This window comes from Anguilla anguilla, chromosome 12 (assembly GCF_013347855.1).
Source record: "Anguilla anguilla isolate fAngAng1 chromosome 12, fAngAng1.pri, whole genome shotgun sequence".
NCBI lineage: Eukaryota > Metazoa > Chordata > Actinopteri > Anguilliformes > Anguillidae > Anguilla > Anguilla anguilla.
In genome coordinates this window covers 10,588,911-10,607,717 of record NC_049212.1, presented here as the reverse complement: position 1 = coordinate 10,607,717, position 18,807 = coordinate 10,588,911, and the positions used below count along the sequence as shown (strand labels likewise).

Sequence of the window (18,807 nt, the reverse complement as noted above, 5' to 3'; positions counted from 1 at the left end):
AGTGTTGATGCATTGGGGTATTTCCACATGTTCTCATGCTGAAGATGCGCCCATAACAACCAGTCCCATAATACACAATACTAATGAGCACATTCTTTGCAGATATGGAGTTGATGAGGTCTACTTTTTCAGCCATCTGATTTAAAAAAAAAAATAATAATAATCCAATTTATGATGCTTCAGAACTGTGGTGTAAAGAACGGGTTAGCGAGCCTTCCTTTACAGAGAGGGGATGGATAATACGTTAAAAATGTGACTGAAAGCATACATTAAACAGTTTCGCTGACTCTATCTAGACCCCATGCAATTCCAACTGTGACCAGTAGGCCCAGCAGAGCTGTTAACCCCAAGATTACCGACGGCACAAGGAGCGCAGACATTTTATGATAAGGTGAGGGGCCGGGAGATGGAGCGCTGTGAGGAGATCACGTTGAGCAACGACACATTAAAAACGAAACATTTCTCTTCTCAACGTGTTGTCTGGAAACATTATAGTCTGTCCACTGACACTGATGTCTCCTAAAGTTCAGAGCCTCTGCACAACCCTATTGTGTGTACGTAGCTTGTTTGCACATTGAAAATCTGTCTATAATGCAGCAAAGCTAAGAGCTATAATAGAAGGCTTTTTTGCCTACATGCCTCCTGTAAGTATATGGCTGAGCCTGACATGGTATGTGCTAAATGGACAGTAATGTGTGCTGCTAGGAGCCAGGAGTTCAGCGCTCATGAATTCCTGTGAAATCGCAGGTCTCTACCTAATCACCAGAGCTGGAGAAATCCCCTTCCATGCAGGCCTGCCTTATAACTGCTACACAGCCTGTCTTAGCTTGACTTGCGCTCCCTCATTCAATCTAATGGCCGTAATGCATTAGAAGGACAAAACTTGTTGCTGGAAGGTGGCGGATTCAGTTCCCAACCTTAATTGACTCTGACCGGCACATCTTTAGTAATAAAAATGTTATATTGGGGGTGTCCAGTCTGATATGGCCTGTACAGTCCATATCCTGATATGCCTGATATGCGTACAGGTTTTTCAGGTAGCCTGGCATTATGACACTTGATTCAACTATTTAGTGAGTGAGTGTAATGGGGCTGAAAATAGTTAAAACTACCATAAAGTATCACAGAGGGGTATATCCAATAGACATCCACCAAATGTGTATTCAAAGCAAGGTCCATAACTACAATAACACAAAATCTGTATTGAAAAAACCCTCAAGATTGTATGAGTAACTTGTATGGGCTAGTGTAGCCAAAGCTTTTAAAAACCCCACCCATTTCTTATGAATTGCATCATTCTTAGGAAAAAGTGTCCTCTATTGTTGTGTATCCAGGGAGGGCACACACATGGGGTAAATGCAGTATGCTTGCAATGGAAACGGAGGCTTCATAACAAAACGAAATGAAATAACGATAACGAAAGGAAAACTATAGATTGAGGGGTAATCCAACTAGTCTTGTTGGCTAGCCAGTTAGGTAGCACCATCACAAAGGGATGTAGAAGGGGGGAGAAAGAGCGGGCTGGGGAAGGAGGGAGATAGGTGAGGGATACGTTTGGTAGAGGGATTAAGAGCGAAAAAAATAGCAAAATAACTACAGCTAACTGTGAAAAATCTTGGTTGATAATGGGAACAATGATTTTCTATGGCAAAGGAGTGTTTAGCTCCGATTCAAAGAGATTGATTTAGCAGGACAGAATAATTTAATTTCCCTCAAACTATGGAAGGAGATATGCAATGAGACAAAATTTTTTTACTGACCATTACATCAGGTCCTTTATGACATCATGAAGGACCTGGACTAGGGGCCGTCTGGATAGTGTAGAGGTATAAGCACTCGCCTACCACCGCAGAGACCCAGGTTCAATCACCGGCAGCAGTACTTCCGGCTTGGTCAGACATTCCTAGATACACAATTGGCAGTGTTCGCGGGTGGGAAGCCGGTGAGGGTATGAGTCGTTGATGATTGCATTAGCGACTCCTACTGGTTGGTCGGGGCGCCTGTTCAGCAGGGAGGGGATCTGGGGGAGATAGCGTGAACCTCCGCACACATTAGGCATTTCCAGTGAAACTCCTCACTGTCAGGTGAAAAGAAGCGGCCGGCGACTCCACTCTCCCCAGACCGACAGAGGATAGCGCATCGACCAGGACCGTGATACACACGGGGAATTGGTATAATGACTAAATTGGGGAGAAATTGGGGCAAAAACAAAAGGACCTGGACCCAATAGCTCAGAGCCCGGTAATAAATTAATAAATGCTTAAACCGATATGAGTCAATATTGCAATGCAATTGATTTCTTGTACTGTTGTTGATGCTTAATACATGGCAAGCCAGAGGAGCTACGAGCCAGGGACAGTCCTACCTGCTGAGACTCTCACTCCTTTAGCTACGTTTAACTATGCACCACCCTGTAACGTTGCCAATCACAAGGGTGGCATGACCAGCATCACTGCACATACACTGCACACACACACGCACACACACTGCACACACATTACACATATACTGCACTCACACTGCACACACACACTGCACACACACACGCACACACACTGCACACACATTACACATATACTGCACTCACACTGCACACACACACACACGCACACACACTGCACATACACTGCACACACATTACACATATACTGCACTCACACTGCACACACACACGCACACACACTGCACACACATTACACATATACTGCACTCACACTGCACACACACACGCACACACACTGCACACACATTATACATATACTGCACTCACACTGCACACACACACACACACACACGCACACACATTACACATATACTGCACTCACACTGCACACACACACGCACACACACACACACACACACACACACACACACGCACACACACTGCACATACACTGCACACACATTACACATATACTGCACTCACACTGCACACACACACGCACACACACTGCACACACATTACACATATACTGCACTCACACTGCACACACACACGCACACACACTGCACACACATTATACATATACTGCACTCACACTGCACACACACACACACACACACGCACACACACTGCACACACATTACACATATACTGCACTCACACTGCACACACACACACACACACACGCACACACATTACACATATACTGCACTCACACTGCACACACACACACACACACACGCACACACACTGCACACACATTACACATATACTGCACTCACACTGCACACACACATACACACACACACACACGCACACACACTGCACACACACTGCACATACGTCTTTTAGCAGGACAAGCCCGCTGGCTGTGATGTACTTTTTTGAAGTACTGCGCAAGGAGCCAGGTCTGTCACTGTAAAATAGCAAATAAAAATATGACATGACTTCACTGAACTCCAGTTCTACTCCTATTTGTAGGTCTACTCCAGTTCTACCCCTGTACATTTGCGCACTTGCACACTTGCACACTTGTACATTTGCACACATTTTTACTTGGTATGAATTTCCATTTTCCTGCACTAGCTCAGTGATTTTATTGTGTTGATGTTGTCGTGATGTTGTCCTTTTGTATTCTTGTAGTCTTCATGTGAACCCTGGCTACAAAAAAGGACAATAAAGATAACCTTGAACATTGAACCTTGAACACAATGAAGCCGTGAAGATGGAGCAGATGTGCCGTCTGTCGCTTTATTTATTTCTGGAAATGAGGCCAGTCAGGCAGCAGACTGCAGTGCAGAATTATCCGGGGCTGAGTCAGACTGGCGTGGATGTTCGTCACAGCCCCGCTCAGTCCGTCGCCCTCATTAAAGCGTTTACCCTGCTGTGATGCGTACGTGTGCGGCTGCTAGTCAGCTCACCTCCAGGACTGTTAAAATGTTACGTAACATTCATATAGCGCCTTTCATCATTATCAATGTTTCGTTTTCCAGTGAAAGATGATTCACCCCCAACTTCACCAGTATTTAGCATCCTTCTGGTCATGCACGACAGCCATTTTGCGCTAAAATACTTACCGCAGTGGATTTCCGTGGGAACGCACACTCCGTGGGGACGCTACAGAAACTGTGAGAGGCCGGGGGACACTGTCTCAGGGCTGTATGAGGCACTTATTAAAGCATCAGATAAACCCCACCTATTCATATGTTATGGAAAAAAGACTTGAGAATTCCAGACAACAAACTTGATTGGCAAAATCATAATCACCAGTTGATGCATCTAAACTTCATCCACAGGACCCATTTCACTCCGCTTAATCTGTTCCATTTGAATCAAAGAGAGACTCCTATTTACTATCTCTGTTCAGGTAACAATAGGTAACCTCCTACATACTGTGTGGGAGTACCTGGGGGTCTCCACATTTTGGGTGGGGGGTCTTCGGAACCCTCTCTACCATAGTGGAGAAGACTATACTGACGTCCCGAGAGCTGCTTCTCAATGATCGAAAATAAAAAAATCATCACACAAAAAATCTAAATCTCACTACACATTAACCGAGGGATTGATTTGTAATCCTGTTAGTTTAGGGGAGGATTAGGCAGCCAGATTAAGAAAGCCAAGTTTGCAGTTTGGTCAGACCGCCAGGGAACCACAGCTCTGTGATAAATATTATGGGTTCTGTATTGACCACAGTTAGTCAGCACCTTGGTTTAATGTCTCATCTGAAATACCGCATTTCCTACAGCGCAGTGTCCCCCATACTGCTCTGGACTGCATTGGTTTCAGTCCAGTCATCTTGGCCACTAGCACCACTTCAGCAATAACATCATTTCCACTGGTGTCTCGTCCAAGTCCAAAGTAACCTTCATATCGACCTGGGCGCAGGGAAACGCCATAGGATGGTATGGCTGACGCAAGTATTTAAAATATTTTCTCTATTCAAAACAGATCATTTTCTGCAAAGATCATTTAAAATTACTAAAATACAAAATGCTGTCTCTCAATGGCGGGTGAGATATTGGGGTGAAATTAACAGCTTTCTACATGAAGAGTTTAAATATAATTTGGCTACACTGTATGCTTCAATGAAATGGAAAAATAACGTACAATTGTACTTGTTTTTGCTGTACAGATAATTTATCAGGGCTGCTTTATAATAACTGATGCTACTGTATGTGTCAGGTCCAAACACTATAACCCAGTGTCCAGACGACAAATATATGAACTATTACTACAGAGACTGAAAAGGTAACATTAACTGCCTCTGGCAAAGTGAATAGTACAGACCAATATTTAAATAAAATATGTTGATAAACCGTTTGTAATGTTTGAACAGATCTTTAATAAAAAAATAATCTCTTTTACGGAGCAGAACACACACAAAGATGGCTTTTGTTGACCTGTCGATATCAATGCTGAATATTCTTTTATTTTAATGTGTTTCTATTTTTACCAGACGTTGCCAATTACTGTATATCCTGTTTTCATTGTGCTTTTCTGTTTATGAACATTCAGCTAAAAGTTGATGTACGAGTGAAGTTTACTCTTATCATTTTACATCTTATAGATGTAAACTCACTTGGCTCGGCCAAGTGAGTTTACATCTGCCATCGCTTAGGAAAGACTGTTTTCCATAGAATTTCACCATTTCACCACAGTGATCCCCCCGCCCCCGCCCCCCCCTAATACTAATAATTTTCCCCCTTTCCCCACGCTGGCTTTCTGTATCAGAGCCAGGAGAGGAAGTGGCTTTTAGATGAATCACTGATGTCACTTGATAGGGAAGAGAGGAGGGGAAAATCCCCGTTTCTCCTATAAATACTGCGAGCGGTTTTCAAAACTGCTACAAGTGGTGACAGAGCTCCCAGGTGACAGGCGCCATGGAAACGACCGTCCTCATCCTCCTCCTGACTCTTGCGCATTCCTTAGCCGCACCGCTGCCTACTGAAGAGAGCGGCATAGAGACAAAGGACTGGCTTTCAGCAGAGGTAAGCTTACAGGCTACCCGAAACCTGCTTTACTTTATGTGGTATAATCTAAAGCTTGTGTGCCTACTATGATATCAACTGTGATATCAACTTATCAAGTTAATACTAAATTTTAACTTCAATTAAGTGCAATAGCAAAATGCAAAAACAAGTTTTTATATGAATACTGAACCCATCAGACTCACCAACTGTGTTTGTACAGAAAAAAACCATGCATTTTATTGAGAGTTAATGTTAAGGGCAGATTAATGTGCGTGGAGTCCATGCTGTGGTGTAAAAAGAGAAATTCAAATGTCCACAAATTAAGCTTGGAAACACTTTATTAAGGTCAAATTAATGGAATATTAGCAAAATATTATCAATGATTATATTGTGGTTTTCTGTTACTATCCAAAAGTATACATTATTCTTTCCTCTTGAATGTTTAAGACATAGAGTATAAAGCAGTTAATGGCTTTTAAGTGCCTGTGGTAGGCTACATTTACGTGTGAAAGGTGAGTGACATCTCTTTTAGCATAGATATAGTAACAAGTGTAGATTTTTAAATTAAATTTGAGGCAATGGTTAACTAATTGGAACTTCGTGTTTGGTGTTACCAAAAATTATTTATTTGAGTGCTGGATCCACTTAGGTACTTCCATGAAATTCTTAAAGGTAGCCTGCATGTCTCCCTATAAATTAACATTATGTTCATTCATTTTCTCTTTTTGACTTGACAATGACTGCAGTCCACAGCACTTTCTTTTTTCTTTCAGATTTGATTCGTACATTAAAAAGGCGTCATATTTTCATTTCTGAAATCAATGGAAGTCTATGAATAAGAATAGTGAATCCAAGGTTCTGCTTTAAAATGCCTTTGAGATACAAAAAACAATCACACAAAACAAACGCTAATGTTTGTGAAAACTTGTCATTTTGAGGCTGTGTGCGCAGTTACAACCATATCCACTATGAACTTTCCCCTGAGAGGCAGCGACTGAAGCTACCTGTTTTACGTGTATCATAAAAGCCAACACCCCAGCACTTTTCCGTCAGCACAGCTGGGATGCTTGGCAGGTTTTTTAAAAGACTTCCTTTGCTGAGACGGTGAAACAGCGAGGATGAAAGACCGCGCGTTGACACGCGGCTCAGCAGCGTGAAAGAGAGCCGCGGTGTTTACTCACCTGCCGAAAAAACCCCGGCCGCAGGATCACTTCCTGTGGAGCGCTGCTTTTAGCAAAGGCCCCGGGGAGGGAACTAACCCAACATCAGGGCACCCAGCACCGGCACAGCTGTGAGAAACGTCAGGAGAAAACGTGCGGTTTGGGGTGAACTGGCTGTTTATCTTTGACATTTATGACTTCGTTTTCGCATCATAAAAAGTGAGCGCTATTATTTTTTTCCTTATACGCTTTCATGGCAGACACATTTTTACATGAATACAATTAGTATATGCCTTTGACTTCTGACAAATATGTGCAGATAAAATTGAATTTGAATGAAGTTATTCAGGCTGTGTGTCTTTCTCAAGGGTGAAACAGCAGTGCACATGGGTACTGAACCAGCAAATGTTTGGTTAGCTGCCTAGTTCAGGTATAATTAAACCACACTGCTATGCCTGGTCTAAAATGTGTTAAGGCAGAAGTGTCCAGTTTTATCTGAGAAGGGCCAGTATGGGTGGAGGCATTTGTAGCAAGAATCTGATTCAATTAATTAGTCAGGTCTTCAATCAAGACCTTGATTAGTGGAATCAGATGTTCAGTGGTGAGCTGCAGCTTATGAAATAAAATGAAACCCCTCTGGCTTAGGTTTTGTAGTACGGGTGTGGAACTCTGTTCTAGAAGGGCCAGCATATACACAGGGCACTGTTTCCATCATGTAGCCTGGCTCAGTTAACAAGTTCACTGCAAACAGAACACAAACGCTGGGTCACTCATGGGTTAGACCAGAGTAAACATCTCATGCAGGGACAGTCTTCCCCTGTCTTAGCTAAAATCTTAGCTAAAACCATGGGTAAATTAAATGTGGGCTAAGTAAACATTTAATGCTGCAAGTGGGCCCTGAAATCCAGAAACAGATCCCCAAGCCCCCCTGGAACAGAGCTCCCTGCTCCTGTTGTACAGGTAGGACGCGGTGACCGGTTGTGATGCGTTTTTTTCCATTTTTCCATTTCCTGTCCAGAAATACCTGCGCAGGTTCTACAACCTGCCCTTAGGGCTCCAGGGGGCTGGAAAGGCCTCGGACACCATGAGGCAGAAGGTCCGGGAGATGCAGGCCTTTTTTTCGGCTGAAGGTGACGGGGAACCTGGACTCCAACACCCTGGAAGTGATGAGCATGCCCCGCTGCGGTGTCCCGGATGTGGGAGAGTACAACTTCTTCCCCAGAAACCTCAAATGGCCGAGCACGAACGTGACCTTCAGGTAGGGCCGCCCCCTGACGCCGTCATCGCCATAATCGCAAGCTCAGAAGAGCTGGAAAAATTTCATCAAAGCGTATTTGCCATCAAAAATATTTTTACAAAAGTTTGCGTCTTTATCTTTACCTTGGAATGTGAAACCAGGTGCATTGGTCCAATATCAATAACCAAGTAGAAAAATACACACTACTGTACAGGCTTGTCCGTTTTCATCCAGCTTTACACACTATACCAGTGTGTGTCTTTAGTATTATTCTACTTGGCCCATCAAAAATATTTGAAATAAAAACATGATAGATTGAATGAATGTTGCAGTCCGGGGGAATGCACGCACATCCAATTCCAACAGGTGCAGGATAAAAAAATAGTTAGTAAGAAGAGAGAGTATATCCACACACTGTTCTTTCTGCTCCCAAAGTGATTTAATGGTACAATGTTTCAACCAATGATGTACCTGACAAAGACCTTTGAGGTCGAAACATCAGAATAGAACTGTGCGGATATACTCTCTCTTCTTACTAACAGATTGAATGAATGTGTCAGTTGCACCCCCAAAAAACATATTTTCTACAATATCACTATCCATGAGTCTACTTTTTTTTGATGATTTGATTCTGCACGTCCTCCTTTTGAAACATCTCTGGCACCGTCTCGCAGGATAGAGAACTACACTCCGGACCTGCCGAAGTCCGATGTGGACAAGGCCATCCGCAATGCCTTCAACGTCTGGAGCGAAGTGACCCCTCTGCATTTCAAGAAACTGCACGAGGGCATCGCTGACATCATGATCTCCTTCGGCGCGAAAGGTGACCTTGCTGCCGTCAACATTTCCATTATCTGCAACAAATATTTATAATTATTTTCCTTCTAGCAGTCATCTTAAATCACTCAGTGATCTACTCAGCTTGCAGTTTCTCCCCCACCCCTCCACCTACGTTCCTCTTTCTGAGAAAGCAGGAATGAGACAGCCATTATGACTATAATGTCCAGTTTTTCCCTTGCATAGACGCAGTGTGTACAGGCTCTATCCCCACTCACACATTTAATTTACCAGATAAAGAAGGTGATTACACTGAACTCGTTTGACCTGAGTATTGGGTCTGAAGTGTTCGCCGCTGATTTTAAACACGAAAATGGAAAACTGTCTCCGCCGCAGTGCGCCTCTGCATGAGCCAGAGCGGAAATGGCGGTCGTACGTATTTGTGTTCTCGTCGTCGCAGAAGTAAGACTGTTTGTTTCGTTGTCTTTAGAGCATGGAGACTTCAACCCCTTCGATGGCCAGAATGGGCTGCTTGCCCACGCCTACCCCCCCGGAATAGGGATTGGTGGGGATACTCACTTTGATGAAGATGAGAACTGGTCAAAAGACTCACATGGTAATATATATATAGTTGACTTATTTTTGTTTTGTATACAGTTTCTCATAGTTTTGAACTTTTTATTTATTACAGTCTACATAAATATGCAAAAACCTTCTCTTATCCCCCCCTCCCTGTAGAGTACAACCTGTTCTTGGTGGCAAGTCATGAATTTGGGCACGCCCTTGGCCTGTCCCATTCCACGGACCCAGGGGCGCTGATGTACCCTGTGTACTCCTACGCCCCTGGGCGTCCCCTGTCCCAGGATGACATTAATGGGATACAAGAGCTCTACGGTGAGTGTCCCAACAACAGGCATGTTTTCACTGGGTTTCAGCCAATGGGCATTGGTCTGTGACTTTGCCTGAAAGTTAAATGTGGTGATATTTCCTTTAATTCATCATCGCAGCGTGGAACGTCCTGAACTGTTTTTAAAGAAGAAATTCTTACATCTGAATTTATCAAAGGTCAAATTTAAGAAAAAATGTGGACTGAAATAAGGACTAAAACTCCACATGTTTGGTGCTCCCCTGAAATTTGAGGGCGCCTTGTTTTTCTAAGATTTGACTTGGGCAATTTAACAAACATCAGAAAATGTGACCCATGGAAAACATCCAGCTGAAGGTGCAAAGGAGGCAGCAAATGGATGGAGTATAAAAGGCCGCACTCTGGACGTCCAAACAAAACCTTCTCTGGGTTTGCTGTTCTCAGAGAAGAACCAACCACTGCCTCTTTCGCAAGGGAGGCATGTGCAAAATAACGGGGAGTCCATAATCTGACTGGAGGCATTTCTGAGGTGTAATCTCCATTTCAAAACAGGTCCAAACCCCAACCCTCCACATGTCAAACCCAAGCCCGTGGCACCAGAAAAGTGTGACCCCATGCTCAGCTTCGATGCCGTGACTGAACTGAGGGGGGAAACGGTCGTCTTCAAAGACAGGTAACGAAACGTAATTCTGTAATCTGTTTGAACGATCACGCGATTATAATGATGTTTAAGCCAATTCAACTAGATTGTCGTGCAGTGTCCTGTGTGATAGAGTACAGTCTCACGTGATCTCGGTGATAGATCGTAATCCCGTTCCAGTGTCCTGTGTGATAGAGTACAGTCTCACGTGATCTCGGTGATAGATCGTAATCCCGTTCCAGTGTCCTGTGTGATAGAGTACAGTCTCACGTGATCTCGGTGATAGATCGTAATCCCGTTCCAGTGTCCTGTGTGATAGAGTACAGTCTCACGTGATCTCGGTGATAGATCGTAATCCCGTTCCAGTGTCCTGTGTGATAGAGTACAGTCTCACGTGATCTCGGTGATAGATCGTAATCCCGTTCCAGTGTCCTGTGTAATAGAGTACAGTCTCACGTGATCTCGGTGATAGATCGTAATCCCGTTCCAGTGTCCTGTGTGATAGAGTACAGTCTCACGTGATCTCGGTGATAGATCGTAATCCCGTTCCAGTGTCCTGTGTGATAGAGTACAGTCTCACGTGATCTCGGTGATAGATCGTAATTCCCTTTGATCCATTTGACAGGTTTTACTGGCGCATACATCCTCAGCTTCCTGACCCTGACCAGATGCTGATCAAATCCACCTGGCCCTCCATCCCAAAGAAAGTGGACGCTGCGTATGAGAACCCCGAAAAAGACCTGGTCTTCATATTCAGCGGTGAGTTTTAGGTCACCCGATCCTGACCCAGGAGGGCCACAGTGCCCAAGCTTTGTTCCCTTTAAGATATAAACCAATTGATTCATCTCATCACAGGTTTAATTTACAAAAAGTGCTTTCTGAGATAAATTTTGTGACCAAATCAGTTAATCTTCCTTCCCTAGTTGTAAGAGTGTTAGCAGATTAAGGAGACCTTGAGAACTTACTGGAACATGAACCCAGTGAGATGGAGTCCTGTTTCTGCCACAGAAAAAAAAAAGTTTGCTTAATTGCGAGAAATAACATCATAATTCTGAGGGGAAAAAAAGTCAATTGCAAGAAAAAAGTCAGATTTCCGAGAAAAAAAGTCGCAATTAAGCAAATCTTTTTTTCTTTGGTGGAAATGGGCTTCCATAGATCAGCTGAGTAGCATATATTTGAATGACATTTGAATCTTTGCGCATTTAGGAACTCCCTGCCATTGTTGTGTATGAAAGGCCCTATTAAAACTCTCCTGCACTCCTCTCCCATGCTCCTCTCCCACAGGAATCAAAATGTGGGCGCTCAACGGATACAACCTGGTGGAGGGCTACCCCAAATACATCCACAAACTGGGCCTGCCCAAAAGCGTTCGCAAAATCGATGCCGCTCTCTACGTTCCGGACACGGGGAAGACCCTGTTTTTCACAGATGAGAAATACTGGAGGTGCGTCTTCCCCCAGAATCTGAAACTCACCCGCGTGCTGTCGGTCACCGTTTCCAAATTTGCGATTTAAAGTCTGGGAAGGAGATGGGCTCCACCAATCGGCAGCTGGTTGCTCGATGCGCGTCTCTCGATTGGTTCATGCGAGTTGGTGATCGACAGCACGCGTTAGCTTCATCTACGACGGGGCTAATGAAGACTCGTTTTCTCGCCCGTCTGAACGCCGCGTAATTAGCCGCGAGGTTTAACGAGCTCTGCTTCGTCTGCAGCTACGACGAGAGGAAAGGACGGATGGACGTCGGCTACCCGCGGGACATAGAGGACGACTTCCCTGGCATCGGCGACGAAGTGGACGCCGCAGCATTTCACTACGGTGAGAGCAGCAAAACCACGGGGGATACATATCGGAAGATTCTAGAAATCCTAAAAATGACTCCATTTCAAATACAGTCCGCATAATGTGTACCACAAATCCGTATATAGGAAAACAAGAGAGAAAAAACTGTCCATTATTAATTTATTCATGAGAGAATTGCGCAATCAAAAATAAGTGCATTGTAATTTGATTGTACATGTCCCTCATAAATAAATACAGTGTATAAATAAGGGAATTCTCGATTCTTGCATATCGTTTTTCAATCTACAATACAAATTATTGTGTGTAGACTAGTCAGATATTCCTTTAACTTCTCACATCAAGCTGGACATTGGCTCTGTCTAATCTAGTCACTACATTTCCATCATCATAAAAAAAAATTGTTTTTTTACTGTGCATACCTACGTATAGCCAGTGGCAGCTCCGACAGCGCATCCCTGCAAATGACTGGTTTTGTCTGTCTGTTCTCCCCTGCAGGACATTTGTACTTCTACCACAACGAAATCCGGTTTGAGTACAGCCTCAGCGCGCGGAAGGTCATCCGAATAACGAGGGCAAACTCCATCTTCAACTGCTGATTCGCTCCTCCAAAGAGACGACCCTCAGTCCCGGCACTTGACCCCATCTTCAGAGATTAAAGCATTCCACTCCGCTTTTCTTTTTCCCACAACGAATGAATTTCTCTCTCTGACCAGGCGTGGACTGCTGAGAAAGCTACATTTATTTCATTTTTATTTTGGTACAAACAGCAGGTCTGATTAAGTGGGTGATCAGAGATCTCCAATGTGGTGAAGTTTCCTTAATATTATTTAATTTGTTAACGTAATAATTTATATTCTATATGTGTATTTTTGGTATGGCTGTTATATTTAAGTTTTGCTATATTTTATTTTATACAGTAGAAGGTTCGGTACTTTGAAACTGTGTCTAAATGCAAGGCAAATGCAGTGAGGCCTGATGGGAAATCAGGTGACTGAACAAAGAAAACAAGGCATTCACTTGATATCAGGATATCAGCCCCTGATATCAAACTAAAATCTGATTGAAATTGGTCACATGATATTGTCAACATTCATTTTTCATTACTAAGACAACTGCAGCCATTTAAATGAATTTGTACTATTTAAGCCACTGACAAAATTAGCAAATAATTGCAGTTAAACTTCTTTATGAGTTTGGCGGTGGCTGAAATAAATGAAAACCACAATGCAGTTAAATAAAATAGAGCCTTGGTGTCATGAACTGTGAATGTCTTTTTTATTTTCTACTGAAATGTTTAATATTATATAATGTGCGTTGAATTGTATTTGGTGGAAGGAGCTATGTCAAATAAAATGTTTTGAGAAGCATATTTTAAATACCTTTTATTTAAAATCATTTTTACATCCAGCTATCACGCATGACATCATTTCACATTGTGTTCAAAGGCTTCAGTGGCAGTTTGGAATGAGAGCTTTAATTTTGATTGACGGGTGTCTTTAGCTAATGAGAACAGGTCCAGATTGGCGAGTGGGGTCCCCCTTCAATTAAAGGTCAGCACAATAGACTCATCCCCTGACCCATTAAGCAATTAAAAGTTCCCATTTAAACTGGTCAAGACATACTGTGTATGCACTTAGATTCTGAGTGAAATGTGTTGGTTTTGTAAAAAAAGATACACATTGGCAAAGGGAGAGTGCACAAGGTACTAAATGTTGGGGTAACTGTGACAGTTTTTTTTTTTTTTTTTGAGAAAAATGGTTTTATAAAGATTTTTTTATCTAAATTAAAACTTAGATTTCTCTATTTTGAGTTTATGACGAAGCTAATAAGCAACAAAGACATTTTCATTCTGGAGGGCTCAGGATGTAGATAAACACAAAATTGTGGGTTAGTTTTTCTGCATCATGTAGTGACAGAATCTTTCATATTTTACCAATATTTCTTGAAGGACAAAGGCTGTCCAAGAAACATTCTTTATATGTGTTTTAAATGAGAGAATTGTATCAAAAGGAACTCTAAGATAATAATCCCATTGATAATAGCAACAGACTCAATATAGGTTTAATGCTGTATATAGTCAGGCTTCTTGTTGATGCAGCTAACTCTATAACAGCACAAAACATAGCTGTACAGTTTACAGAAACAGTTTAGGATATATGAATTATAATATGCGGTCAACTCTGCGGTGCGCTGTTCGCTGCATCCTATTGGCTCCCTGCCGGCACTGTGAACACCAATAGCACTTGCTTGGGGGTCTGGATAGGCGATGTGTTCCTGTAATCTGTGAACTGCTCCACAGGTCCCTCTGAGAGTCCTTCAGCCTTCATGCTCTCTCCTTACGCCTTTCTGACTGAACACCGACAAGGTGGAAAACTACTTTATCCTTCCTTTACAAATGTCAGCTTTGATCGTGCTTCCTGAATGGTGCACACTCTGTGTACAGGAAGACAGATTTCTTCAGAACTGTGAGCTGTGTGTGTTTTTACAATGAGTTCAGTGGGGTATAAAGATAGTTCTTATGAAATCCGGTATACATCCAGAGTGACTGTCTTTATGACATCAGTCGTGACAGGTAGATCTTCTTTTTTCCCTTTAACAAATAAATACAGTGAATGAAGGATATCCACATGAACAACCTGCCTTTTGGAAAATATGGGAAAAAATAATTAAATTTAAATAAAAATAAAATAAACATCTATAAAAAAAGCTATAATATGCTTATTAGGAATATTATATCCAGTGCCCTCAAGAAGTATGGTAACGGTAGAGTGAAATGTATCTGTTTTTGCTGTGTACTTCAGGCATTTGGATTTGAGATCAAAAAGTGACGCAAAAATAAGTCAACTGATGACTGACAAGAGTTAACTGTTGATCGGGTGTTTCCTTTCGTCCTTGTTTTCACCTGTGGAGATGGAGACTTAGACCATCATGAAGACCAGAGAACTGACTGTGGCTGAAAAACTACTCATCCGTAAACTGAAGAACAGAAGAACGCAGCAGAAGAATTCATTTAGAAGGCTCGCTCGTCCTTTTTTATGAACTTTCAAGATGGCTGTATAACGACAACTCAGTTATACTCAATTGTAACTGGTTCTGGAATTTCTCAATGTGGAAATCCTTCAAAATATCATATCTATTAAATTGTATTTGTGTTACAATTAATATTTCAAAATATTTTAACAATATATTGTCCTATAATGCAGTTATTAATGATCATTTAACCCTAAAGAACTAGGACTCACATTTTCTCTTCTAATTGTTTAACTAATTCAGAATTCCCAGGATGAATGAATTAGCTAAAGGGGGTGGGGGGGGGTGGGGGGGGGGGGGGTAGTTTTCCTCTAAGGGAAATACACCTTGGCCAGCAGATTCCACAGTAAGAAAGAAGCAACAGCTGACTGCGGGAGTTCTGGAGCATGTCCAGGCTGGCGCCCGCCCCTTCCAAACTGACAGACTGTTGCAGTCATGTTGCAATAAGGGGTTTTCCCTAAGGTACATTCACCCCCCTGAGCAAGGCGCACGTATGCCACATTTCACAGCACTAATTGTAACAGGATGGTGACTACAGCGCAAACACGGCCATAATTCTTCCTGGATTTCCAATGACTCATTCATAATGGAGTTTAATTCAGTCCGATGACAAAATTACAGATACACCTGATTGGCCAATCCTGGAATGGGATGGGAGATGAGGTGGCTTGTTCAGTTACAGCACAGGGGTCCAGTGTTTGAACAGCCAGTAGTCAGGTTAAGGTTGGGCCAACAGTGTAAGCCTGAACACCATGTGCACTCAGAGAGTCAGCCACGGCATTGAAGATGACAGAGGATGTGGCAGCTTTCCTCTGCTCCTGCTGTCGCCATTTGCATGTGTCATTCCCGGGACGACATTTTCAGACAACCATCTCTTCGCATTGGAAATGCACTCCCTGAAAGCAGTCACAATGAGCCAGACCTGCTCCCAAACGTATCACAATGCAGGCTTTTGGGTCGTTATCTTTCGTTTTGTCTTTGAATTCTTCATTGTCTACCAAGTAGTTCGTTTTAGTGGCCGAGTGTCCATACATCCACCAATTAGGAGCCGACTGATTCCCCCCAGTTCTTAATCGGTTAGTTTTAGTTCTTGCCTTCCTTTGTGTAATCATTTGCAATGCAGTGCAATGTGAATAATGGAGGGCACCGTAATCACTCGAAACACGATGAGTGTAACAAAGAAAAATGAACAGCTTGGTAAAATTCTGGGTTAGCAGTTGTGGTCAGAATGAAAGCCAGTGTACACAGGAGAGTTTGAGAACCGCTGCCCTGAAGTAAGCAAAAAAGAAAAGAAAAGAAAAAAGATAAAAACAATTTAACATGCTTCGGTTGGCAGAAATTGTGCGTGAAGGGCAAAATTGTGATCACGCAGTTTTGAATTTCACCAGTGCAGCCGGGGATTTTCGACTGCGGTCCAGGGAGGGGCCCAGCCACAGGATGAGAACAATGGCAGCATGTTTTCTGTAGGAGGCCAGTGTGCATGTGTGTGTGCGTGTGCGCGTGTGGGGTTGTGTGTGTGTGAAGGTGTGTGTGTGTGTGTGTGCGTGTGGGGTTGTGTGTGTGTGAAGTTGTGTGTGTGCATGTGCGTGTGCGTGCGGGTTGTATGTGTGTGGGGGAGGGGGGGGGGGAACCGTGTGTGTGTACGTGTGCACGCGTGTGTGTGACTTTAGTTTCGCCAAACCAACCTGTCACTCACCAATTTCCATTTTCATGGTATACTACCGTTAAAAAATAAATAAAATAAAAATATATTCAAATAAATAGACTGCTCACAAAGTTCTGTCAAACATGAATGATTAAAATATTTAGCACATAACAAAAGATACCACTTTGTACTGGAACACGTTTCTAATGCATAATAATAAATAAATATATTTTGTCCTATTGCAAAACAACTGTTTGAATTTGTCTATCATCAGTGATTTTGCAGGTAGATGTTTAAATGAGCATAATACTGTGATATTTCCAGTCAAATTCATATTCACAAAATCTCACACCAGCCCACGACAGCTGTCACATTCTAAAGACAAGCAGCTCTCAGATCAAAGGCAGAAAGTGGCTCATATACCGATTTAATACTTAAGGGTTTCAGGGAAATGACTTCCCAAAGAAATACTATGGATTTGGCCCTCTGATGATGACTGGTGTAAGATGGCTTTTTCAAACAGACATCAATTTTCTACCAGTGTACTACACTGCCCCCTGGTGGATGTTTATTAGTTAAATCAGCAAGTTCTGCAACCATTCTCCCACACTTTACATACTTCAACATTAATTAATCAGTAGCCTACATAATAAAATGACTAATGTCGTAAGATAATATGTACTTAAATGACAAATATGATAAGTGAAGTTCAATAGGAAATGTCAAGACTTCGATAAAAGAGAAATTAAGGAGGGTTAATGGTGACTCAGGCTCAAAACATACCCTACGTAAGTACGCAAACACAAATGACAATGCCGGGCCGACGCACTGCAAATGCACGGCCCGGTAGCACATACTCAATGTGCGTTCTTATCTCCCTGTGGAGGTAATAAACCCGACTCCTCAAGTGGGGTATCCAGGACAGTTGCGAAAGACTGACCGGAAGAATGCACAAATGGAAGACGACGGCTTGTTACCAGCTATACCGCCTTCTCGCTGCGATGCTTGATATTGTAGCTAGCGAGAGCGTTGCGTTAAATTCAGGTGACATGAATGCAACGATGCACGAAATCGACTTTGCGTAGCTCGAAGTGTCTGCGTTCGCGTACTTGCGTATAGTAGGCTATGTTTCGAGCCTAAATCTATGGAAATAAAATGATAGCCTACTTAAAACAGAAACATGGTACGTCATTTTTATTACACTTCAATCTGAAATCCACAGTTCGTTAATCGCAGTTAATACAGCCATACAACGTTAATTTAAAAACGTTTAAAAATGATACGTTTACACAACACAAAGCATGTCAGTCTAACACACATCTTTACAAAAGACATGGCTGTAAAAACAACACTTGTCAGTACCTTGGCATGAAGAGAATCTTTTCCTAGTGAGATGCTGACTCCAGTTCGTCATAATAATGTATCAATCATGATCAATGGCAAAAATGAACATTAGTTCAGACACATAACAAACGAATAGGAGGCGAAGCGCTGCGGGATATGATTCAAATTAGAGATGGAAGAACCCGCAGTAATTCACCTGAAGTTAAAACTTTACAAGCAAGACATCGGTATCAGCACGCTTTCAGAATGTTCCGATACGCTTCCAGAGGGATCTTTAAAGCGGCTGTGATGCTGCAAAAACAGCTACTTCCTGAAGAATATTCGATATCAAAGACCAAGGCAACATTAATGACAAATCAAAGGCACAAAACGCTTTCCTCCGAAATGAGCGATTATA

At 42.6% G+C, this 18,807-nt stretch overlaps 1 protein-coding gene across 1 annotated transcript; it reads left to right on the top strand.

Annotated features, from left to right (window-relative positions):
- The first annotated feature begins 6,959 nt into the window (after positions 1 to 6,959).
- Positions 6,960 to 13,897, top strand: mmp13b (matrix metallopeptidase 13b). The gene is given in 11 exon segments (XM_035384376.1): positions 6,960 to 7,292; positions 8,092 to 8,196; positions 8,198 to 8,331; positions 8,985 to 9,133; positions 9,578 to 9,703; positions 9,826 to 9,981; positions 10,505 to 10,625; positions 11,218 to 11,351; positions 11,877 to 12,036; positions 12,303 to 12,406; positions 12,887 to 13,897. Coding segments are annotated over 10 exon segments (1,224 nt in total). The 5' UTR covers positions 6,960 to 7,292; positions 8,092 to 8,157; the 3' UTR covers positions 12,988 to 13,897.
- Positions 13,898 to 18,807: the final 4,910 nt, after the last annotated feature.